A 25183-nucleotide genomic window follows, 5' to 3' on the forward strand; every position below is an offset into this window, starting at 1 on the left:
GTGTGAGCTAGACCTTTACAATTTGAACAAGAAGAACCACAAGGGAGCCCACAATTTGGCTAATATTAATCTGGAAGAGCGTGACAGTTTGTCATTTTTGCAAAAGCAGGATGTGAGAGTCATGAAACCTGACAAAGGGGGTGGTGTTGTAGTGATGGATTGATGTTCATCGTGCATACAGCTGCAGTCATAACAGATGGGTTATCCTGCCGTCAGGCGGGTCCTCGGTTGGCCGAATTCCAAAGTCTAGGTCCGGTGTCGGTTGTCGTCGCTTCTTCCCTGACGTCAGTGCGGCAGGGGTATAAAAGAGCCAGCCAACGCCATCTTCTTCAGTCTTTCTTGCCGCGTGGTGCCCGAAACAGAAGCTGTTCGCAAGTGCCGGTCGGCGAGCTCCTGAGATTTACGTAAATATTTCAGCCGAAGACTTCTTGAAAGCTAAGTACCCCATTGGGGAAACGTTTCTTGCCTCAGACCGATGTCAGACAAAGTTAATAATTGCATTTCATGTGGGAAGAAAATACCGCATAAGGATTTCCACTCTTTCTGTATTTCTTGCTTAGGCCCAGACCACGACATCTCGGCCTGCCGTTTTTGTGCTAGATTCAACAAACGCACTATTAAGCATCGGGCGGAGTTCGCCCATCACTATTTTGGTAAAAAATTTAATTATATTATGTCGTCGGATACTCCGACTCCAGTTTTGGGTAAAAGACACAAGGATAAGGACCGACATACGAGGTCCGCGACTTCTACTGACACCACGCTAAGGCCGACTACCGGTTCTCCGGTTCTCAGCGAGGCGCCTACGCAGCCCCTGACTACCGATGACACTTCATTACCAGTGTCTTCTGTGCCCGAGGTCGCAGGCTCCTCAGCCCCCACTCCGACTACAGATACCGACGCCAGAGTTTAGACAGGCCTGCCATTTCTCAAGGTGTCTTCAGGCCTTCCTCCTTCTCTATTAAGGCTTTCACAAAATCTAAAGCAGCCATGAAAACTAAAAAACAAGGACCACAGACCCCCTCTCAAGGTCCCATGCCTAAAAAACAGATGCTCAAAATGGCTGAGGATTTGATTACTCTTATCAGGGGTTCTCAACCCCCCTCGGACAAAAGGCCCAGATTAGAGGAAGACTACCCTTCCTCAGATCAAGCCTCTATTACCTCTGAACATTCTGAGGACCAGGAATATACATATTCTCCTTTTGAAGACTCTGATGCAGAGGAGTCTATTCCCTCGGTCTCCCCCCTTGAGGACTACTCTTTTGGGGAAACCCTACATACTTTGAGGGAACACTTTCACTGGGAAGGCAAGATTACTCAGATTCCAAGAAAAGGCTCAGGGATTTTCTCTTGCTCCCCCAGCATAGGCCTCTGGCTATCCCTCCTGTCTTAGATATATTAGATGATGTGTACACAGAAGCCAGCCTCAACCCAGATTCTTTACCTCCGGCTCCTGTTAAACCTGACAGGTATTACCGGGTTCCAGATTCACACCAGTTCCTATACAAAAGCCATAATGCTGACCCAGAAACTATTTCACAGGGTCCCAAGGGAATTAAGGCCTCTACTGCTAAAAATCCATTACCTTCAGAGAGAGATTCCAGAGCTTTAGAAAGGTGGGGGAAAAAAGGTGTATACTTCGGCCACTTTAACCATGAGGGCATTAAACTGTCAGTTCCATATGTTAAAGTATCAACAGTTTTTATTATCTGAATTGAAAAGCAAAATGACACAACTTGAGCAACCAGATTTAAAAGAGTTGCAGGATTTGTTGCATAGTGCAGAGCAAGTGGGTAAACATACCTTGCAGTGTGGTTTTGATGCTTTAGAGGCCTCATGTAGAGCTGCTGTTACAGGGTCTGTCATACGTAGACATGCTTGGCTCAAAGAACAAGCCTTACCAGATCATGTCAAAGCTAAATTACTAGATGCACCTCTTCAAAAAGATGTATTGTTTGGTGTTAAAGCTGAGGAGGTACTAAAGAAAATGGAGGAAAAGGCGAGATCAATGCAAACAGTGAAAGATTTCCTGCAGGTACAACCTCCACGTTTCAGCAGAAACTGGCCTTCAAAAAATTGGTCCTTTCCAGCCATGGACAGATCTCAAAGAGGCAGATACAGGTGCCCAAGAGGAAGAGGGCAATCTCAAGGATCATTCAGAGCCAGGCAATGGCAAGCACCAACCCCAACAGGTGGAGAAGATAGATCACAGTCATTCAGAAAGCAGACACAATGACTTTCCCCTTTACCTGCCAAACAAAGCTTTAATGGCAGCACCTTTAGATGGAAAACTGGCATTATTCTCAAAAAATTGGCATATTGTCACAAAAGACAAATGGATCCTGGACATTATAGACAGAGGCTACAGATTCCACTTTCACACCCTTCCAAAAATGAGATGCATGCCAAACCTGCCACAAAATCAAAGGGCAGAGGCACAAAAACAAATTTCAGGTCTCATGGACATGAAAGCTATTCAAGAGGTGCCTGCAAAAAAACAAGGTCAAGGGTTTTATTCCAGACTATTCCTGGTACCAAGGAAAGACAAAGATTGGAGACCTATTTTAGATCTATCCATCCTAAACACATATTTACAGGTACCAAAATTCAAGATGCTCACATTGCAGCAACTTCTTCCCATGCTGGGCAAGGAGTCTTGGCTGGTAACATTGGACCTCAAGGAGGCATACCTGCATGTCCCTACCAGACAAGATTGCAGAAGATACCTCAGATTTCTTGCAGGTTCAACCCATTATCAATTCTCTGCATTGCCCTTTGGCTTATCTACTGTGCCCAGAGTGTTTACGAAATGCCTGGCATCAGTAATTGCCTTCTGCAGACTTCAAGGAATACAAATATACCCATATCTGGACAACTGCCTGATCCAAGCGGACAGCAAGGACATACTACTGCAGCACCCGGCGTTTGTAATAAGACTGTTGAACTTTCTGGGATACACAGTCAACAAAAAGAAATCAAAACTAATACCCTCTCAAACAATAATTTTCCTGGGTGCCAGCTTGAATACAAACACCCAGATGGCATATCTCACGCCAGACAAACAAGGGCAACTATCTCAATACTTCAGCAAAATGGCAACCTTCACCAGGCTGACTGCAAGGAAAGTTCTGCAGGCTCTGGGATTCATGGCATCTTGCATCCTGCTGATCCCATGTGCAAAGCTGCATATGAGGAAACTTCAATGGTACCTAAAAAACTTATGGCCTCAACACAGCCACAGTTTGGAAACAATTATACCACTCATTCCATGTTTTCAAAAGGAATTTCTGTAGTGGGCTGAAGCATGCCAAAGAAATAAAGGTCTCCCTTTCTGCATACCTCAAGCAAATCAAATCATCACAACAGACGCCTCGGACTACGCCTTGGGGGCACACATGAAAGATCAGTGCATTCAGGGAAAATGGTCCCAAAAAGAGAAGCACCTACACATCAACCAAAAGGAAATGCTAGCAGTGCAAAATGCTATTATGGCCTTCAAAGACCTACTGCATCCAGGCCAGCTATTGATAAGGACAGAACACCACAGTGATGTGGTACATAAACAAATAGGGGGGGAACTCTGTGCAGACTAGCCATGACCCTTTGGAACACAGCTCTGGAATTGCAAATCCAACTTCAGGCACAATTCCTGCCAGGGAAGGAAAACACACTAGCAGACAGCCTAAGCAGAAATATGACAGATCCACACGAATGGAAGTTGCATCCTCAAGTTTTCACAAAGATAACTCAGGCATGGGGACAGCCAGACATAGATCTCTTTGCTACCCACAGAAATTACCAACTGAAAAAATTTTGCTCAAGGACCTATTATCCACAGGCCTGGAAAGTGGACGCACTTTCTTTCAATTGGACAACATTGACAGTCTATGCCTTTCCGCCTCTCCCTCTGCTGCCCAAAGTTCTATTAAAAGCCAGAGCAGAGAGGCCGAAAATGATTCTCATTGCTCCAGACTGGCCAAGACAACACTGGTATCCACTCCTGAAGAGCCTGACGCATTCCCCACCATGGATCCTACCTCTAGTGCCTCTTCTGTTGTCCCAGCACAACTTCAAAACTCTTCACAGCCAGCTCAAAACCCTAAATCTAGCTGCATGGAGAATTCCTTGATTTCACAACAGACCCTCCTCTCCAAGGAGGTGCAGGATGTCATCTTGGAGGCCAGAAGACCTTCTACTAGAAAAGCCTATTCCACCAAATGGAAGTGGTTTTGTGCCAGGAATCAGAAAAAGGGCCAGAATTCTTGGGTAATAAATATACCTCAAATATTACAGTACCTAGCTGAGATGTTAAACAATGGACCTTCCTTCTCCTCCATCAAAATCCATGCTTCAGCCATTTCTGCACAATACAACACAGATCCTCCTTTATTCTTTCATCCTCTCTTAAGACAGTTCCTCAGAGGGGCTAAGAATATAAAACCCCCAAGGAAACCACCAGTCCCCGCTTGGGACCTCAACTTCATATGGGAAAAACTGACCCTTCCTCCATTTGAGCCAGCTGCTTCAACAGAACTACAATATTTGTCATGGAAAACAACCTTCCTTCTGGCTATCTCCTCAGCATGCAGGGTTTTGGAACTACAGGCCCTCATGGCTGTGCAACCTTTCATCATTTTCCATCAGGACAGAGTTTCCTTACGAACCAACCCTACATTTATGCCAAAGGTAGTATCCAGTGTAGCCTTGAATCAGACTATCCACTTACCTACCTTTTACCCTAACCCACAAAACAAAGGGAAAAGACTACTGCATTCCTTGGACATTCGCAGACAACTATGTTATTATTTGGACAGGACAAAGCCATTCAGGAAATCCGAGCAACTCTTTGTGTCCTATGCTAAAGGTGCTCAAGGAAAGGCTATCTCCAAACAGACAATCTCAAAATGGATAGCCCACTGCATATGCTTTTGTTACTCATTTCATGGAAAAGCTGTGCCTTCAAGCATCAGGTCCCACTCCACAAGGGCCACAGCTACCTCTGCAGCTTTCCTCAGGGGGGTTCCTACCAAGGACATTTTGGAAGCAGCCACTTGGAATTCAGTGCACACTTTCTCCAAACACTATCACCTTCCACTTTACTCAAAATCTAGAGCGGGATTTGCCACAGCTGTCTTGCAGGGCATCCTTACTCCTCCTAGTTCCACTTAGTGCCTGCCACCCCTACTTAGCTTTGGGATTCTACCCATCTGTTATGACTGCAGCTGTATGCACGATGAACATAGTACAGTTTTGTACCTACCATAAATGTAGATGTTCGAGTGCTCATACAGCTGCAGTCCAGGTTTTCCTCCCTCCATCCCCTCTTAGGACAGGCCTAATGGCAAACACCTTCTCATACAACCTATTTGGGGTATTCTTTTATGGTGTATTTGCTTGCAAACTACTGTTTTTTGATTATTCTATATTGCATGACTACATAAGTTTATGTTTTGCCTTCCTTCTGGGGGCACCTGCCATCTGGGGCAAGAAAAACTGAAGAAGATGGCGTCGGCTGGCTCTTTTATACCCCTGCCACACTGACGTCAGGGAAGAAGCAATGACAACTGACGCCAGACCTAGACTTTGGAATTCGACCGACCGAGGACCCGCCTGACGGCAGGATAACCCATCTGTTATGACTGCAGCTGTATGAGCACTTGAACATCTACATTTATGGTAGGTACAAAACTGTACTTTCTACATACACTGATAAGATGCTGAAAATCCTAGGCACTGGGAACTACAAGGAAGTTTCCCTTAATGAATTAAACACTGCATATAAAAAGATTTATATCAGACAGACATATTTTTAGAGAGAATAATTGATATGTCTTTATACAACTACTTAAGCATCATTACCACAAGGGTCCCAGTGTTCTTTGGCATCCCCAAAATCCACAAGGGTCTCTCAGATCCCCCATGAAACCCTTAGTGGATGGAAGGGATTCAATTACTATGGCTTGTGCTCAATACATAGACCACAAACTTAAGAAAGTATTACAAAAGGAAACTCAAATATGCAAAGATTCCTGAATCTTTTTGGAACAGATCAATAGAACCGAGTGTAATGTGAATGACATATTGGTCACAATAGATGTCAGATATTTGTACACTGTCATTCCACAAACCATTGGCCTAGAATGGGTTAGTGACATGTTATCTGAATACAAAGTGGATCAGGAGAAAATCAACTTAATCTTAGAATTGCTGGAGATTGTTTTAACCAACAATTATTTCTCCTTTAATAGCAATTTTTTTTTGCAAACATCTGGGGTGGCCATGGGATCAGCTTGTGGTGGGGCATTTGCAAACATGGTCATGGCACACTGGGAGAGACATTTTTTATTCCAGTGCAACTATCACTCTTGCATTAAATTGTATTATAGGTACCATGATGACATCAGTTTAATTTGGAAGGGTTCCTCATCTATATTAGACAAGTTTCTAGAATACCTCAACACCACAACTACCTTTTTACAATTCACTTGGGTCATTAACTTGGACCACATGGACTATCTTGATGTCCATTTGTTTAAAGACAAACATAAGGGAATAAGAGAATACACAGGAAAGAAACATATTCAAATTCTTTTTTGCACTACACCAGTTCCCACCCGAAACATCAGAAGAGGTCAGTTGTAAAAGGGCTTCTTGTTCAAGCTGCCCACATGATCTCTGGTGAGGAAGATTTTACTTTGGAGTTCACAAATTTAAAATCTATGTTTCTAAGGAGGGCATACCCAGTTGACTTACTTAACAAACTTATAGATGAGGTCATTTAGAAAAGAAGAACAGGTTATTTTAAACCCATAGTTGGAGGTTATATTCCAGATACTAACTTGTTAAACACAGAAATTAGAGGACCAGATGAGCAACAGACTCCTTTCCTTAAATCCTTGATTGTCACATATAGTTCAGATTTTCATAGTCTCAAGTCTATTTTTTTATAAAATTTGGGATATTTTAATGGAAGATACAGATATCAGAACTCAATTGGGTGACGAACCAGTAATAACATATAGGAAAGGCAGGAATTTAAAAGATCTCCTCAGGAACAGGTATGTTCATAATACAACAGGCCACTTGGGTACCCACTAATGTGGGTCTTGTAACTGGAGTTATACGGTTAAAAAAGGTGCTATGTTTACTCTAAACAACATGGATTTTAATATTAAAGGGAGATGTAATTGTTCTTCGAAGGCGGTTGTCTATGTGGTCACATGTGACTGTTGTCCTGTGTTTTGCATAGGCAAAACGGAAAGAAAACTTACTACTAGAATCTATGAACATCATTATGCCATAAGAAAAAACAACTTAAAGAATGCTCTATCTAGGCGTATTCATGATAACATCAACCACAATTTTAGGTTCATGGCTATTGACCATGTGGATATTAGTGACAACAAACCTTGGGGGGTGTTGCTAGAATTAAAAGAACTTAGGTGGCAGATTTTACTGCATGCAGACAAATGGCCTGGCATCAATGATAGGACCTTCATCACTCCTGCCTTAAAACTAAAGGCCCTTGAAAGGAATAAAATAGCATAAAGAAAAGGCTTTGATGGATGTATTAGTAATTCATTAATAATTTTTCAGCAACTTAAAGATATGAACATCAGTTGAATTTTTTTAGAATTGTTTGTTTTTGATTTCAATTTAAATGTATGTTCTCAACATATTGTATTTTTAATATACATTCAAGAGCAGAAATTGAGATTGAAGTGTTAATCCTTCTTTTTTCCTGTTAATAACTAGCTAGCAGTTTTTCCCTATGCCCAATCAGAATGATTTAATTAGTATTTAAATGTTAGACTTGCATTTTATCTTTGTCTGATGAAGTTTACACTGTTTAAATGAAAGTTCTTACGATTTTTCATTTTCATATCCAAATTTGGATTTTTACCTTTCCCTCAAGTTTAGTGCTTGTTGGAACACAACCTGCCAGTTTGCTTATTTTCTTTAGATCTAAGGGAAAAATTGATGAGCAGACTTTGGCACCTCTCAGAAGCTTACATACAGTCCTGGATACAGCAAATCTGTATCTGGACTAGACTAGTTACAAGAAAGACAGGAAACAAGTGCAAATGTGGGCTTTTAAACCTGAAAGTTGAAAGAGATGGAAAAACTGCCCAAAAGGCCAATAAACTACAAATTCTGGACCAAAAAACACTCCTCTTGTGGTAGATAGGCTACCTAGTGCTTACCACTCCCACTGATAAGCTAGAAGACTTCCCTCAACACAGAAAGACTTGGCGGGATCAGAAGCTTACAAACCGTCCTGGATACAGCTAAACTGTATCTGGACTAGACTAGCTACATGAAAGGCGGGAAACAAGAGCAAATGCGAGTTTTAGACCAGAAAGTTGAAATAGATGGAAAAAATGCCCAACCAGCCAATAAAATACAATTTCTGGTCCAGAAACCACTCTTGTGGTAGGTAGGCTACCTAGTGCTTACCACTCCCACTGATAAGCTAGAAGGCTTCCCTCCAATACAGAAAGGCTTGCGGGGCTCAGAAGCTTACAAACAGTCCTGGATATAGCAAGTCTGTATCTGGGCTAGACTAGTTACAGGAAAGGCAGGAAACAAGCTTAGATTTTTTTAATATTTTTTTTCTACAGAAAAACAGCTAAAACAGCAGTAAAAACAATTCAAGTGCAGTGCAAGCTAGCACACTTGAGTGTGTAGCAATATTAAAGCAAGTACAGTTTAAATAAATGCAATTTATTCAAACTGTATTTTAACTGAATTCAGTTATTGTTTTATTCAACTCTGAGCAGTTAAAAAGTGCCAAAAAATATACTTATCAGCTGAGAAGCACACTCAGTCAGAACACAAGGAGATTCTAGCAAAGTTTATTTTTTTTTTTATTAATGTGGAAAGGGAGAAAGGAGAAATAAAAGGTAATTCAAGGTTAAGGACCTAAGTGGGTTGGCCTTCTCAAATGGTCTCTCTCTATTAGGTAGAATGAGCTAATGACACTAGACTGGGATAGAGCTGGGATAGAGCTGAACAGATGGGACGGGTAGGAGTGTCTGAAATCAAAATATGATCTCACTGTACGAGGTTGAGTGAGCAATCGAGATGGACCCAGGAGGAGTGTTCAAATACAAATTTATAGGAAGGGTGGGCAATTCCAAAGCCATCAAGATTAATACCAGAGTAAGAACAGGGAGGTAGGACAGATAACTAACTGCAGAGAGACAGAGAGACCGCAATATTTAGTGAAACAGAAAAATAAAATGCAGTACTATCTTTAACAGTGCAAGTTTGTACTTACCTCAGCGTGTAATACAGTTGATGTAGGTATATAGCAGCCAGCCAAACAGCTCAGATATTCAGCAGAAATAAATTCACAGATACGTGATTAACACTTATAAGCAGAGAGAAACCCTCTAGGCTAAGAGTTCAACACCAAATATCAATGAAGTGAAAACAATAACCCCCACTAACTGCAGAGAGACAGAGAGACCATAATATTCAGTGAAACAAATAAATAGAAAAATAAAATGTAGTACTGTCTTTAACACAATATTCAGTGAGACAAATAAACAGAAAAATAAAATGCAGTAATATCTTTAACACTGCAAGTTTGTACTTAACTCAGCTTGCAATAAAGTTGATGTAGGTATTTAGCACCCAGCCAAACAGCTCAGATATTCTTCAGAAATGCCCATTGGGCACTGCATTTGTGCTGCCACTAACATGCCGACTGGCCAGCCTGCTGCTGATGCCTGACATACTGCCTACTATATCATGTTACCTTGGGGGCCATAGACATTATTTTCTCCATGTGCATTTGGTTATTCAATGTGTGGGCATGGTATCTCATTCTTCTCTTTGCCAACAGGGAACTCTCAACAGCCATATTTCTCTGCAGTTGTATGTCACTTCAGGCATGTATCCCCAACTAAATGTATCATAGGGAAATGTCTGTGTTTTTGGCATCTGAGTTCTAATCCCAACTATCATGAATAATACTGAGGTACTGATCCCTATGGTGAACATCAATGGATATATAATAAGCATTTGCTTTAACATAAGCTTCAGCTCATTACTTGGTTTGCCTCACATTCTTGTAACTATTTGTAACATGAAGAATCATCACACTGCTGACCTTAGATGAAAAAAAAAAAAAATAAATATGATATATATATATATATATGTGTGTGTGTGTGTGTGTGTGTGTGTATATATATATATATATATATATATATATATATATATATATATATATATATATATATATATATATTTAAAACCTAAATTAATTTATTCCCTGCAGCATACTGAGGCAACTCTGCCAGACTTCTCATACCCTGACTATGGTGTTGTCAACTTCTGTCTTGTTTTCTTTTCACAGCTCCACTAACAATTCAAATGTTTATCTACATGAACATTTCCTTTAGTTACATTGTTAAAGGGAAAACCACTTAGAATTCAAAGCTTAAACTTTAGGAATTTGCAATTGTTGCAAATCAATTTGCTTAAGTCCTAGCTACTATAGACGTATACACGATTTGTTACTTCCTAGGATGTCAGGCCTCTCACTGAAACTAATGTTTATGCCCAACAGTTATTTTCTTCAAGTCCAACATTATGGAATAAGAAACATGCAAAAAAAGGTGTTAAAGACAATGATCTACAAACAGTTTGCTTATACAGCAGTACAAGACAATTCTGAACATGTCACGTTACCTCCAAGTCTACATTCTTCATATGGATTGTGGAAGATATACAACTTTGCAGCCTTGCAACCAATGCTGCTGCCTACCAGGAAAATATTTGTTATTATATACTACAATTAGTTGTGCTTGTAAGACTTGAGGAAAAGACTACTACTTTCTCAACTTTTTTCCACTGCCCCAAACCACCTTTTTCCTACCCTCAACTAGTACTCATCACTTTTCACTTCTCACCCTTCAACTGATATCTCCATGTTCTCTTCCTACACTGTATAATTACAGTTAATAAACTGCATAATGATATCCCTAACTAATTCAGATGAAAGTTTATACTTCCCATAGCAATTTTTTTATATTATTATATACATTTATATAAGTATTGTCTTTCTGAATTGCTGATGCACAACGTGAATGCATCATTTTGTACTCATTTCTGCTTTTCTGTTTATGTTTGTACATTTCTCACTAGGTCTCTACTGAAAAGTCAAAATCAAGTAAAGAAAGGCACACAAGTGAAGAGACAGCACAATGTATTAAAAAAAGGCTTTATTCCACACAATAATTAACACCAGTAAAATGGAAGAGTAGTTTTCGTCCAAACCAAGTCAGACTTCATCAGATAACACACATCAAACTTACAAGTTCCTTTTAAAAATAAATTCAAAAAGTTTCATCCAATCATGTGAACCCAATTAATTAAGTTAATCAGAACCACATACTGAGTAGGTAAAAATGCCATAGTTCCTTCAAAGTGTTTCTTGTGAGATGTCAAAAAATTTTCACAAATACATTCACTAATGTTGCTTATATTTTAACCATACCTTAAAACCACTTGAACAATTATAAAAATAATGTACAACTAAGTTACTCAAGTAAAAAGTGACTCAGTAAAAAAGTTTTAAGTAGAAACATTTTTTAAAAAAATATAATAGATATAAAAAAAATAATAATAGTTTAAAACAGTATGCAAATACTACCATCTAGTGGCCAAAAGGTAAACCACATCCAAAAGTGAACACAGCTAAACTGTGATTGTATAACCTATTGGTTAAAATGTGCACTAACATCAAATTATGCTAAACCTGTATTGCACTGTAAAAAAATATTTATTGTGCTTTTATGTAGATTTACTACAACAGTTAGGTATTTTAGCATTTTATGCTTTTTTATGTGTTATATTGACATTGAGTTAGTCTATCATAAATTTACACTTTATGTACTTTAGAATTCTTGCTTCTCACGCGGGAGACCTGGATTCAATTCTCGGCCATTTGGATGTGGTTTACCTTTTGGCCACTAGATGGTAGTACTTACATACTGTATTAAACTATTATATTTTTTAAAAAATGTTTCTACTTAAAACTTTTTTACTGAGTCACTTTTTACCTGAGTAACTAAATTACTAAGTCATGCTGTTGAGATTTTAAAAGAAGGTTTTTTTTTCCAAAAAGAGTATGACAAAAAGAACGGTAGCATATATATCCAAAAGACTGAATGAAATAGGGTGAACAGCTATAGATCTTATTCTGAGCTGGAACAAGATTTTAGCAACAAAATTCAAGAGAGATGCAAGTTAGCTTTTAGAATTTGAAAGCTGAATTGGAAAATGGAGTCAGTAGGTCGCATTAAGTGAAGCAATAAAGAAAGGTGCATATGCTAGGAGAGACTGCATGCCATCTACATTTCTAAAAGGGATTGCTTTCAAAGTTTTGTGTCAGAAAGCATATTTATTCTAATGAATATGAAAACTGTAATACTAAAAACATTGTATATATTGCAGTGTACAAAAAAGTTAGAAGCATTTTATTTGGGAAAGATCATAAGAAAGTTATGTATATATTGAATACATGAGCAGCTCTATGATGTCAGAAAGCAGAATACTAAATACAGAAGATGTTTTACATAAACATTTGGCTCATTGCATAGGGTGTGTTGTATTTTATTTTCATGTGCTAAAAATACTCATTTAATCTATTGCAGGAGTAGATGTAGTGAACGTATATGAACTAAAATAATGTAGATGGCAAACTACATGGCATGTTAATAAACAGCCAGGATTAAATGAAGCTGTTACTGATAAGGCTGAGTTAGAAGTACAGTAAATAGCATTGTCACCTCACGGCAAGTTTTTCTCTATTTCAGTTCTCAGCTGGGTTGTCTTCTTTGGGGATTTTGTATTTCCTCACTATGTTCAAATGTGTATTCTCTGCATATTTGGCTTTCCTTCTTTATCCATAACACATGTTCATAGGTTCATAGGTTCATACTAGGCTATCTGCCCGAGGGCATTTACAAGCCTAGCCCACAGTTTTGTGGCTTACGCCACCCCTTTAGTATGGGGAACTATACCCATTATTTTGCTGTGCCTCTGTCGAGCAGTGACACTGAGGTAATCCCTGGGGTATATCTGCGATCTCCCATCCATTGGTCAAGATTTCTCTTGAACAAGGCCAGCGAGGTGCTCTGCCTCACATATACCGGAATTTTGTTCCACAGCATAGGGAGTCTTTGGGTGATGAATCTATCCCTCCAGCACATCCTATTAATAGCCGTGTCGAGGTTTAAGTCTCCCGCCCTTGTGGCTCTGACGGATCTAGATTTTTTGAGGTGAAGCATATTCATCAAATCTGGGTTTGACATGGCCTTGTATGTTAGGCAAAGGTCACCTCTGAGCAAGCGGTAGGCGACTGAATAGAGCTGGAGTTCTTTCAGTCGGGCAGCATAGGACAGATGTTTGAGACCCTTTATCCTTTTGGTGAGGAACTTTTGTGGCCTCTCCAGCTGCTGGAAGTGTCGGGTCAGATACATTCCGAATGGGGCATTGTACTCAATCATTGGTCTGATGAGTGATGAGTATAGGGAGACTATGACCTCCCTTGATCTAGATGAGAATCCCTTCATGATAAGGTGGGCAATGTAGAAGGTCTTCCTAACTACTTTAGCTACATGGGTGTCGAATGACAGACTACTATCAACCTGGGTCCCCAGGTCCCTGATAACGTCTTCTGTGCTCAGTGGATTGCCACCTATTTGGTAGCTAGGGGTAACCTTGTTTTTCCCGAAGGGTATGACTATGCATTTTTTGGCATTTAACTTTAGGCCATGGCTCTGGCACCAGTTATCCGTTTCTGTGAGACCCTTCTGAAGGATATCTGTGTCAGATGTGTTTCTACTATGGCCCAGTTTGCAGTCATCTGCAAACTTTGTCAGCCATAACCCTCCTGTGTTTGCTTGTACTTCGGAAAAGTAGATGCCAAACAAGAGTGGGCCCAGGACTGAGCCCTGTGGTACACCACTTGTGACAGGCTTTGAGTCTGACATGGGGCCAACAACTCTGACCCTGTGGGTTCTGTCACTCAGCCAGTTTGCAACCCATCTTGTGATGTATGGGTTAACATTTAATCTGATGAGTTTTTCAATGATACCCGAGTGGGGTATTGTATCGAAGGCCTTTGCCAGATCGAGGTAGGCTGTATGGACTGCCTTTCCCTCATCAATGGCTTTGGTGACTGTTTTGAAAAAGTCAACCAAGTTTAGAAGGCATGATCTGCCTTTGACAAAGCCAAACTGGGATGGATCCAAAGTCTGCAAGTTCCCTATGTCTTTATTTATGAGGTCCATTATGATCCTCTCCATGGCTTTGCAGATAAGGCTTGTCAAGCTAATGGGCGGTAATTTCCAGGGTCGGTGGAGGCACCGCCTTTGTGAAGTGGGACCACAGTTGCAGTGCGCCACTCCTGGAGTGCGTATCCAGAGGTAAGACTATGATTAAACAGCTGTCCTAGCTGTGGGTTTAATTCCTCGTTGAGTTCGTGGAGCACACAGCCGGGGACACCATCAGGTCCCATGGATGCTGTGTTTTTTGCTTTGGAGAGAGCAGTTCTCACTTGGGCGTTGGAGATGTTTGGGAGGCTGCAATCGCTTGGTATAGATATCTCTCCTTTTGGGGGGGGGAGAAGTTTGCACTGAACCTGTCAGCCAGTATGTTGGCAATGTCTGTAGGATCAGTAATCTTCACATCATTTTGAACTAGTTCTGAACATATCTGGGAGTTTCCTCCCAGGTTTCTAACATAGCTAAAGAAGGCCTTATGATTGTCTTTTGAGTCTTTAGCTATTTTTCTCTCAAAATTTGCTTTGGATGATTTTATGAGAACTCTTAGTTTTTTACTTATAGTGATCAAGGGTGTCTTACCTTTTAAGTATTTTGCTCTATCTTGTAGTAGCTTCCTCCTTTTGTTGTAGAGTTTGTTTATGGCTGGGGTCCACCAGACTGGACGCTTGCCTTTGGTACAAAGAGTCTTTGTTTTGCTTGGGATTGCCTTATCCATGCAGTCCTGCAGGTGCTGGTAGAAGGCATTTGTAAGTGATTCAGCGGCTTGAGTACTGTTTTCCGCCGGCTCGGGGGCCTTAAAGGAGACCACACTAGTCTTTAGAAGTGTGAAGTCAGCTTTCAAGAAGTTCTTTACTGTGGTCTTTTTTATTTCAGGTGGGGGTGGGATGAGGACCTCCAGCGAGATTAGTTTGTGATCTGATCTCACCAGTGAGGGGTATACTTCCGGTGTTGAACATTGTGCTCCCATGTTCGTGATGATGAGATCAAGTATGTTTTCTCCTCTTGTGGGGATGGTGACTAGTTGTTCCATGGCATTTGAGTTTATGAATTCCAGGAACTTTTGGGCTAGGGTGTTTGGGCTTGAGTAGTGTTCCCAGTCTATATTAGGGTAATTGAAGTCACCTAGTATGATGGTGTTTGGTGATACATTTATCCCCTCTAGTGTTTTCAGGAAGGCCATGTGAGGTTCCTGAGTTTGTGAGGGTGGCCTGTAACATGCTACAATTTGCAGAGCAGTCTTGCCTATGGTTAATTGCACCTGGATGGTCTCCGATGCATCATGCGTTGCCACCAGTCTTGAGGTGTGGGTGTCCTTGATGAATATGGATACCCCCCCTCCTTTCTTGGTATTGTCCGGATTTTGGGCCGGAACATGATATGAGGTAAAACCTGATAGTGCTGGGGTACTCTCAGGAGCCTTGAACCAGGTTTCTGTCACTGCACAGACATCGATGTTCTCCATACTGAGAAGGGCCTCGAGTGCATGCATTTTGAGATTTAGACTTCTGGCATTGAGCAGCATTACCCTTAGTTTTTCCTTTTTGTGTTCTAGGGTGGTAGGTTTAGAATTTGAGCCTTGCCTAAAAAGGCACTATGGGGTGGCAAGAGCCTTTGCCAATATCCGGAATCCCAGGGTGACAGGTGCAAGCCGTCCCTTGCGAAGCAGCGTGGCTTGTCCAGCATGTCATCCCAGGCAGACAGACATTGGATCCCCTTTGAATGACACCAGAGTTTAAGCCAATTGTTAAAGCTGATCATCTTATCTCTGTATTGTGGCATCATTCTTGGTGAAGGTAGGATACTGCTCAAGGTCAGGGTCATGCCTGCCTGGGCTACATAATCAGAGAGCTCCTCAATGTCTCTTTTCATGTAGTCCAAGGAGGTACGTCTCAGGTCGTTTACACCAGCGTGGACAATGACTGAGTCGTATTTGTACCTGCTGTTGAGAGACCTGAGTGCTTGTGTTATGTGGCGGATTCTAGCGCCCGACAGGCAGCTTACTGTGACCTTCTCCTTACTCAGTCTGGTGAGCGGGACGTCAGTGTGTATGACTATGGAGTCGCCAATGACTAGTGTGTCTGGCATTGTGTTTGGCCTTAAGGGCTGTGACTGTTTGACGCTCTGACTGTGAGGTCTATGTGTTGCAGGTGTTGTGTTCTGAGGTGGTGGTTGTTTGGGTGTCTGCTTTGGTGGCCTCTGCTGTTTTGGTAGATTTTTGATCAGAGCCTCCGAGTATGTCTTTGTGTGTTTATGTGTATGATTTGAGGTTGTGATGGTACTATGTGAGACTGGGTCTATAGTGTGTGTGGTAACCTTCTCCTCCTGACTGATCTTGCCAGTCCTATGTTGAGAGAGCTCAGCCTCCAGTTTGGCCGTATAGTTGCATCTCTCGCATGTATTTGTGTTTTGTGGGAGGAGGAGAGGGTTGTCTGTGTACATGAGGCAATTGTAACATTGCCTCAATATTCCCAGGTTCACCAGCTGAGCAGGAGAGGACACTAGCAACTGATCCCTCGACATGCTAGAAGGACTAGACAAAAACTTTAAAAGAGATTCCGGGGACGTGGGTGACCGAGAAATGGGGGTTTGCCTTTTTGGGGTGCTATCTATAAGAGTGCCGTATCAAGGTAATAAGTACTGTAGGAGCAAGTGCTAGGTTTAACAGATAGAGAATAGTCTACTTGGAGTCAAGTAGAGATGATCTTTTTAGTTATAGGATACGCTGATTAGATCAGTAGTATAGTTCGAGGAAGGTAGTTTTAAGGGAAAATTTGAAGAGTGGACTTTAGGTAGCCCGAATAGTTTAAACCTGCTTAACCGGCGCTGCCCTAGTGTGCAACAGTGGCAACTCCACGCTAAATTGCGCTAAATCGCGCTCATGCACGCTAAAGCGTGCTTTATAGCAGGGGGCTGGAAAAGACAGGAAATGACCAAAATGGCCAATAAACTACAAGTTACTGCCTTAAACCACTCCTCTGAGGACAAACAGGCAGCTCAGTACTCCCTACTCCCACTAGTGAGTAAAGAAACTACCCCTTGACCAAACAAGGAAAATGGAGAAACACAGGAACCAAGACAAAGCCCAGGGATCAGCAAATCTGATCACTGGAACAAACTATTAGGAAAGTATGGAAAACAAGAGTATTTTTTTTTTTTTCAAGTTTTTTTTTCAGATAAGCAGAAAATACAATAAATGCTGTGTTTTTCGACTAAATGCTATCAAAAGCTAGTACACTTGAGTGTATTAGCCTGTTGTTTAACTTTTAAGCAAAACTTAAACAAGCAAGTGCAACAAACAATTCAAGCTATTAAAAACAGTAAAATTAGGTAATAGCAGAATAAAACAGGCAGAAATAGCAATCGAAAGGCTTAAAAAGTCGAAAATGCAGAAAAAATACTTAGAATCTGGAAAGTTTGTCTTTTCTGGTCTCTGCTGCTCTAGGAACTCTGCTGGACACCACGAGGAGCTGTGCTGAGTTCTCTATAGCCAGAAAAGCCCGCCAAAGCGTGCTTTATAGCAGGGGGCTGGAAAAGACAGGAAATGACCCAAAATGGCCAATAAACTACAAGTTACTGCCTTAAACCACTCCTCTGAGGACAAACAGGCAGCTCAGTACTCCCTACTCCCACTAGTGAGTAAAGAAACTACCCCTTGACCAAACAAGGAAAATGGAGAAACACAGGAACCAAGACAAAGCCCAGGGATCAGCAAATCTGATCACTGGAACAAACTATTAGGAAAGTATGGAAAACAAGAGTATTTTTTTTTGTTTTTTTTCAAGTTTTTTTTTCAGATAAGCAGAAAATACAATAAATGCTGTGTTTTTCGACTAAATGCTATCAAAAGCTAGTACACTTGAGTGTATTAGCCTGTTGTTTAACTTTTAAGCAAAACTTAAACAAGCAAGTGCAACAAACAATTCAAGCTATTAAAAACAGTAAAAACAGGTAATAGCAGAATAAAACAGGCAGAAATAGCAATCGAAAGGCTTAAAAAGTCGAAAATGCAGAAAAAAATACTTAGAATCTGGAAAGTTTGTCTTTTCTGGTCTCTGCTGCTCTAGGAACTCCGCTGGACACCACGAGGAGCTGTGCTGAGTTCTCTATAGCCAGAAAAGCCCGCCAAAGCGTGCTTTATAGCAGGGGGCTGGAAAAGACAGGAAATGACCCAAAATGGCCAATAAACTACAAGTTACTGCCTTAAACCACTCCTCTGAGGACAAACAGGCAGCTCAGTACTCCCTACTCCCACTAGTGAGTAAAGAAACTACCCCTTGACCAAACAAGGAAAATGGAGAAACACAGGAACCAAGACAAAGCCCAGGGATCAGCAAATCTGATCACTGGAACAAACTATTAGGAAAGTATGGAAAACAAGAGTATTTTTTTTGTTTTTTTTCAAGTTTTTTTTTCAGATAAGCAGAAAATACAATAAATGCTGTGTTTTTCGACTAAATGCTATCAAAAGCTAGTACACTTGAGTGTATTAGCCTGTTGTTTAACTTTTAAGCAAAACTTAAACAAGCAAGTGCAACAAACAATTCAAGCTATTAAAAACAGTAAAAACAGGTAATAGCAGAATAAAACAGGCAGAAATAGCAATCGAAAGGCTTAAAAAGTCGAAAATGCAGAAAAAAATACTTAGAATCTGGAAAGTTTGTCTTTTCTGGTCTCTGCTGCTCTAGGAACTCCGCTGGACACCACGAGGAGCTGTGCTGAGTTCTCTATAGCCAGAAAAGCCCGCCAAAGCGTGCTTTATAGCAGGGGGCTGGAAAAGACAGGAAATGACCCAAAATGGCCAATAAACTACAAGTTACTGCCTTAAACCACTCCTCTGAGGACAAACAGGCAGCTCAGTACTCCCTACTCCCACTAGTGAGTAAAGAAACTACCCCTTGACCAAACAAGGAAAATGGAGAAACACAGGAACTAAGACAAAGCCCAGGGATCAGCAAATCTGATCACTGGAACAAACTATTAGGAAAGTATGGAAAACAAGAGTATTTTTTTGTTTTTTTCAAGTTTTTTTTCAGATAAGCAGAAAATACAATAAATGCTGTGTTTTTCGACTAAATGCTATCAAAAGCTAGTACACTTGAGTGTATTAGCCTGTTGTTTAACTTTTAAGCAAAACTTAAACAAGCAAGTGCAACAAACAATTCAAGCTATTAAAAACAGTAAAACAGGTAATAGCAGAATAAAACAGGCAGAAATAGCAATCGAAAGGCTTAAAAAGTCGAAAATGCAGAAAAAAATACTTAGAATCTGGAAAGTTTGTCTTTTCTGGTCTCTGCTGCTCTAGGAACTCCGCTGGACACCACGAGGAGCTGTGCTGAGTTCTCTATAGCCAGAAAAGCCCGCCAAAGCGTGCTTTATAGCAGGGGGCTGGAAAAGACAGGAAATGACCCAAAATGGCCAATAAACTACAAGTTACTGCCTTAAACCACTCCTCTGAGGACAAACAGGCAGCTCAGTACTCCCTACTCCCACTAGTGAGTAAAGAAACTACCCCTTGACCAAACAAGGAAAATGGAGAAACACAGGAACCAAGACAAAGCCCAGGGATCAGCAAATCTGATCACTGGAACAAACTATTAGGAAAGTATGGAAAACAAGAGTATTTTTTTGGGGTTTTTTCAAGTTTTTTTTTCAGATAAGCAGAAAATACAATAAATGCTGTGTTTTTCGACTAAATGCTATCAAAAGCTAGTACACTTGAGTGTATTAGCCTGTTGTTTAACTTTTAAGCAAAACTTAAACAAGCAAGTGCAACAAACAATTCAAGCTATTAAAAACAGTAAAACAGGTAATAGCAGAATAAAACAGGCAGAAATAGCAATCGAAAGGCTTAAAAAGTCGAAAATGCAGAAAAAAATACTTAGAATCTGGAAAGTTTGTCTTTTCTGGTCTCTGCTGCTCTAGGAACTCCGCTGGACACCACGAGGAGCTGTGCTGAGTTCTCTATAGCCAGAAAAGCCCGCCAAAGCGTGCTTTATAGCAGGGGGCTGGAAAAGACAGGAAATGACCCAAAATGGCCAATAAACTACAAGTTACTGCCTTAAACCACTCCTCTGAGGACAAACAGGCAGCTCAGTACTCCCTACTCCCACTAGTGAGTAAAGAAACTACCCCTTGACCAAACAAGGAAAATGGAGAAACACAGGAACCAAGACAAAGCCCAGGGATCAGCAAATCTGATCACTGGAACAAACTATTAGGAAAGTATGGAAAACAAGAGTATTTTTTTTTTTCAAGTTTTTTTTTCAGATAAGCAGAAAATACAATAAATGCTGTGTTTTTCGACTAAATGCTATCAAAAGCTAGTACACTTGAGTGTATTAGCCTGTTGTTTAACTTTTAAGCAAAACTTAAACAAGCAAGTGCAACAAACAATTCAAGCTATTAAAAACAGTAAAACAGGTAATAGCAGAATAAAACAGGCAGAAATAGCAATCGAAAGGCTTAAAAAGTCGAAAATGCAGAAAAAATACTTAGAATCTGGAAAGTTTGTCTTTTCTGGTCTCTGCTGCTCTAGGAACTCTGCTGGACACCACGAGGAGCTGTGCTGAGTTCTCTATAGCCAGAAAAGCCGCCAAAGCGTGCTTTATAGCAGGGGGCTGGAAAAGACAGGAAATGACCCAAAATGGCCAATAAACTACAAGTTACTGCCTTAAACCACTCCTCTGAGGACAAACAGGCAGCTCAGTACTCCCTACTCCCACTAGTGAGTAAAGAAACTACCCCTTGACCAAACAAGGAAAATGGAGAAACACAGGAACCAAGACAAAGCCCAGGGATCAGCAAATCTGATCACTGGAACAAACTATTAGGAAAGTATGGAAAACAAGAGTATTTTTTTTGTTTTTTTTCAGATAAGCAGAAAATACAATAAATGCTGTGTTTTTCGACTAAATGCTATCAAAAGCTAGTACACTTGAGTGTATTAGCCTGTTGTTTAACTTTTAAGCAAAACTTAAACAAGCAAGTGCAACAAACAATTCAAGCTATTAAAAACAGTAAAAACAGGTAATAGCAGAATAAAACAGGCAGAAATAGCAATCGAAAGGCTTAAAAAGTCGAAAATGCAGAAAAAATACTTAGAATCTGGAAAGTTTGTCTTTTCTGGTCTCTGCTGCTCTAGGAACTCTGCTGGACACCACGAGGAGCTGTGCTGAGTTCTCTATAGCCAGAAAAGCCCGCCAAAGCGTGCTTTATAGCAGGGGCTGGAAAAGACAGGAAATGACCCAAAATGGCCAATAAACTACAAGTTACTGCCTTAAACCACTCCTCTGAGGACAAACAGGCAGCTCAGTACTCCCTACTCCCACTAGTGAGTAAAGAAACTACCCCTTGACCAAACAAGGAAAATGGAGAAACACAGGAACTAAGACAAAGCCCAGGGATCAGCAAATCTGATCACTGGAACAAACTATTAGGAAAGTATGGAAAACAAGAGTATTTTTTTTTTTTTTCAAGTTTTTTTTTCAGATAAGCAGAAAATACAATAAATGCTGTGTTTTTCGACTAAATGCTATCAAAAGCTAGTACACTTGAGTGTATTAGCCTGTTGTTTAACTTTTAAGCAAAACTTAAACAAGCAAGTGCAACAAACAATTCAAGCTATTAAAAACAGTAAAAACAGGTAATAGCAGAATAAAACAGGCAGAAATAGCAATCGAAAGGCTTAAAAAGTCGAAAATGCAGAAAAAATACTTAGAATCTGGAAAGTTTGTCTTTTCTGGTCTCTGCTGCTCTAGGAACTCTGCTGGACACCACGAGGAGCTGTGCTGAGTTCTCTATAGCCAGAAAAGCCCGCCAAAGCGTGCTTTATAGCAGGGGCTGGAAAAGACAGGAAATGACCCAAAATGGCCAATAAACTACAAGTTACTGCCTTAAACCACTCCTCTGAGGACAAACAGGCAGCTCAGTACTCCCTACTCCCACTAGTGAGTAAAGAAACTACCCCTTGACCAAACAAGGAAAATGGAGAAACACAGGAACCAAGACAAAGCCCAGGGATCAGCAAATCTGATCACTGGAACAAACTATTAGGAAAGTATGGAAAACAAGAGTATTTTTTTGTTTTTTCAAGTTTTTTTTTCAGATAAGCAGAAAATACAATAAATGCTGTGTTTTTCGACTAAATGCTATCAAAAGCTAGTACACTTGAGTGTATTAGCCTGTTGTTTAACTTTTAAGCAAAACTTAAACAAGCAAGTGCAACAAACAATTCAAGCTATTAAAAACAGTAAAAACAGGTAATAGCAGAATAAAACAGGCAGAAATAGCAATCGAAAGGCTTAAAAAGTCGAAAATGCAGAAAAAAATACTTAGAATCTGGAAAGTTTGTCTTTTCTGGTCTCTGCTGCTCTAGGAACTCTGCAGACTGTGACTCTAAATTATCCATAGGTGTATATGCAAAGTGTGAGTGATAGGAAAGAAAAGCCTGTCAATCTACTTCTGTTCTCTACTTTCCAAGTATTTATTTATTTATTTAACATTTGTTGACTAGGAAAGTCCAACTAGAACAGAGCCTATTTTCAGCAGAGGCCCGGGGAGAAACGCTCCAGATGCATGTCTTTAGAATGTGGGAGGAAGCCGGAGTACCAAGAGGAAACTCACGCAAATGCGGGGAGAGCATGCAAACTTCACACAGAAGGAACCCCAGCTGAGAACTGAACCAGAGAACCTCTTGCTGTGAGGCAACATTAACCACTGCACCACTGTGCTACAGATGGCAGCATCTGTTCCTTAAGGTCATTATAGAAGTCAGATTTGAGTCGACAGTGAAAAACAAATGCTACAAATCAACATCTTCTAAAAAATAGACCTTTGAGGTATTAATTGGATTAGTATGCGAAGCATGTAAGATGTGGCATGAGGATGGGGCATTGTGGGTATGACCGTGCTTATTACTTTATTGTGTTTAATTGTAGAACAAAGATGTTTTATAAACTTTTTATTGATTTTTATTTTATTTACCATTATTGGAATTTTTTGGATTTGTTGAATTTTGTGTTTGCAGATGCCATTTATGGAAGGCTGCCTTTGAAGTAGCTAGGCTGTGCAGCACAGTTAATAATCTTAACTCCTTCCTTCCTTCATTCATTCATTCCTTAAGTCTGCAATACATGATTTGTCCAGTTTAAGGTCACAGAAAAGCAGTAGCTTATCCCACTGCCCTCAATGGGTTTAAGGCAGAGAAACTAATCCTGAATAAGATACCAGTCTCTAGCGCACACGCACACTTGGATGCATACTGACTCATTCACTGATTGCACACCTTGGGCACTTTGTAGGAATGCCAGATTTTCTATGCTATGTCTTTTTGATGTAGGAAAAAAGTGGGCATAAGGAAGGCATGCAAACTTCACACAGATGGTACTCAGTCTGTTATCTAACTGAAGCACAAAGGATTGTGAGGCAGCAATGCTAATTACCTCACCATTTTACCAGCCCTCTGAATGCAGTTTTATTTATCTTCTAATTAACTAGTAAGTGAATTGTTTCATATGGACCATTTCTAGTCATGATTCAAGCCAGTGATACAGACGTGACAATGACAAAATGGCAGCAGTACTGTTGCACGTGTAAATATAATATACTTTTAAATATAATAGTAAATGGAAAACAAAAGGAACTTGGCTATCCATGTCTACCTAATGGCATGGTGGTTAATGTTGCTGCCTCCTCACTGTTCACTCTCTAGTTCCACACTTGGCTAAGGTTGCCTTGAGTGTAGTGTACACTGCTTCACTGTGTGTCCATAGTTTTCCACATAGTGTTCTGATTTACTCCCCCTCCCAGAGATGCATCTTAGGCAAGCTGGGATACTGTGCCTTGTGCTCATTGAGTCCTGGGATAAGCTCTAATGTCCCCATGACCCTACATTGCTTTAAGCAGTTAATGAGCGAGTGAATTAATGTTTATTAAATAGCAGGACAGATTTCTCAGCTATATAAAAATATTATGGTGGTGAGTCATGCTCTGTTTATGTCCCCACAGGTTGGTGAAGGACAAAGTTGTTCATTCCATGTGAACCCAACACCCTGTGTTGTCCCTCAGGAAAATGATAATATCTTCCATACCATCTCTGCATTCTTTAAAAAGTCTGGCCGGAAAGTGCTGGTAAGGATTTTTATATATATATATATATATATATATATATATATGTGTGTGAGTGTGTGTGTGTGTGTGTGTGCCGTTTTATCCTAGGCTTATAGAAAACTATTGTTAAATGATGTGTTTCATCCTATTCTGTGGACATTGATGTGTGTGTGAGTGGAGGGGGTGCAAGTGATAACAATACAAAAGCCTTAAGTTAACATTTCCTGTTAGAGGCATTTTGCTCATCAATGAAACTTTGGCTAATGTCCATTTGGGCACCCCAAATAACAGACATAAATTTGCATTATTTTATCATCTGACAGGTAAAAGAAAATTCACAATTCTACTAGTCATCTTTCTGCATATTAGAATAATCCATTATGCCATTTACGGAAGGCTGAGTAATATATCTTCATATCTCATGCACTTCTTGGTGTGTTAGATGTCTTCATAGTATTTGATATTCATTATATGGATCACCCTTGCAATCATCCTTATACCTGGGGCTTACATTTCAGATGGCCAAACATCTGTTCTGACTATCAGAGTTGTGCATTCCTCCCATTCTTTATCAGATGGGTGCCAGCATGCAGAGACATAAGTACACTCCTTATATACAGCTGGCATCCATATTTGCCATCCTAAGTTCTTCCTTGCTACAGTTTGGGTTTTTCTTCAGCAGTGTGTATAGGCCATTGGTCTAGCCCAGCTAACCAGAACATGTTTGGGATGCTTTTCCTTGTATGTTTGGACATTGTTACATTGTTGACATTG

The 25183-nt window shown here is 40.4% G+C and overlaps 1 protein-coding gene across 3 annotated transcripts in view; it reads left to right on the forward strand.

The window, feature by feature from the left end:
• The window catches only part of ITGA9 (integrin subunit alpha 9), a 5160704-nt gene that overhangs the window by 3738316 nt on the left and 1397205 nt on the right, over positions 1–25183 (forward strand). For 2 of the 3 annotated variants that reach the window (XM_044065010.1, XM_044065009.1), the window contains one exon: positions 24308–24430. The exons of the other annotated variant lie outside the window; for it this stretch is intronic. In XM_044065010.1, the coding sequence (XP_043920945.1) occupies positions 24308–24430 (123 nt within the window). The remainder of the gene's footprint in view (positions 1–24307; positions 24431–25183) is intronic. 3 annotated transcript variants of the gene reach the window in all.

Source organism: Protopterus annectens, chromosome 3.part0 (assembly GCF_019279795.1).
Source record: "Protopterus annectens isolate FY-2018-M chromosome 3.part0, PAN1.0, whole genome shotgun sequence".
Lineage (NCBI taxonomy): Eukaryota > Metazoa > Chordata > Ceratodontiformes > Protopteridae > Protopterus > Protopterus annectens.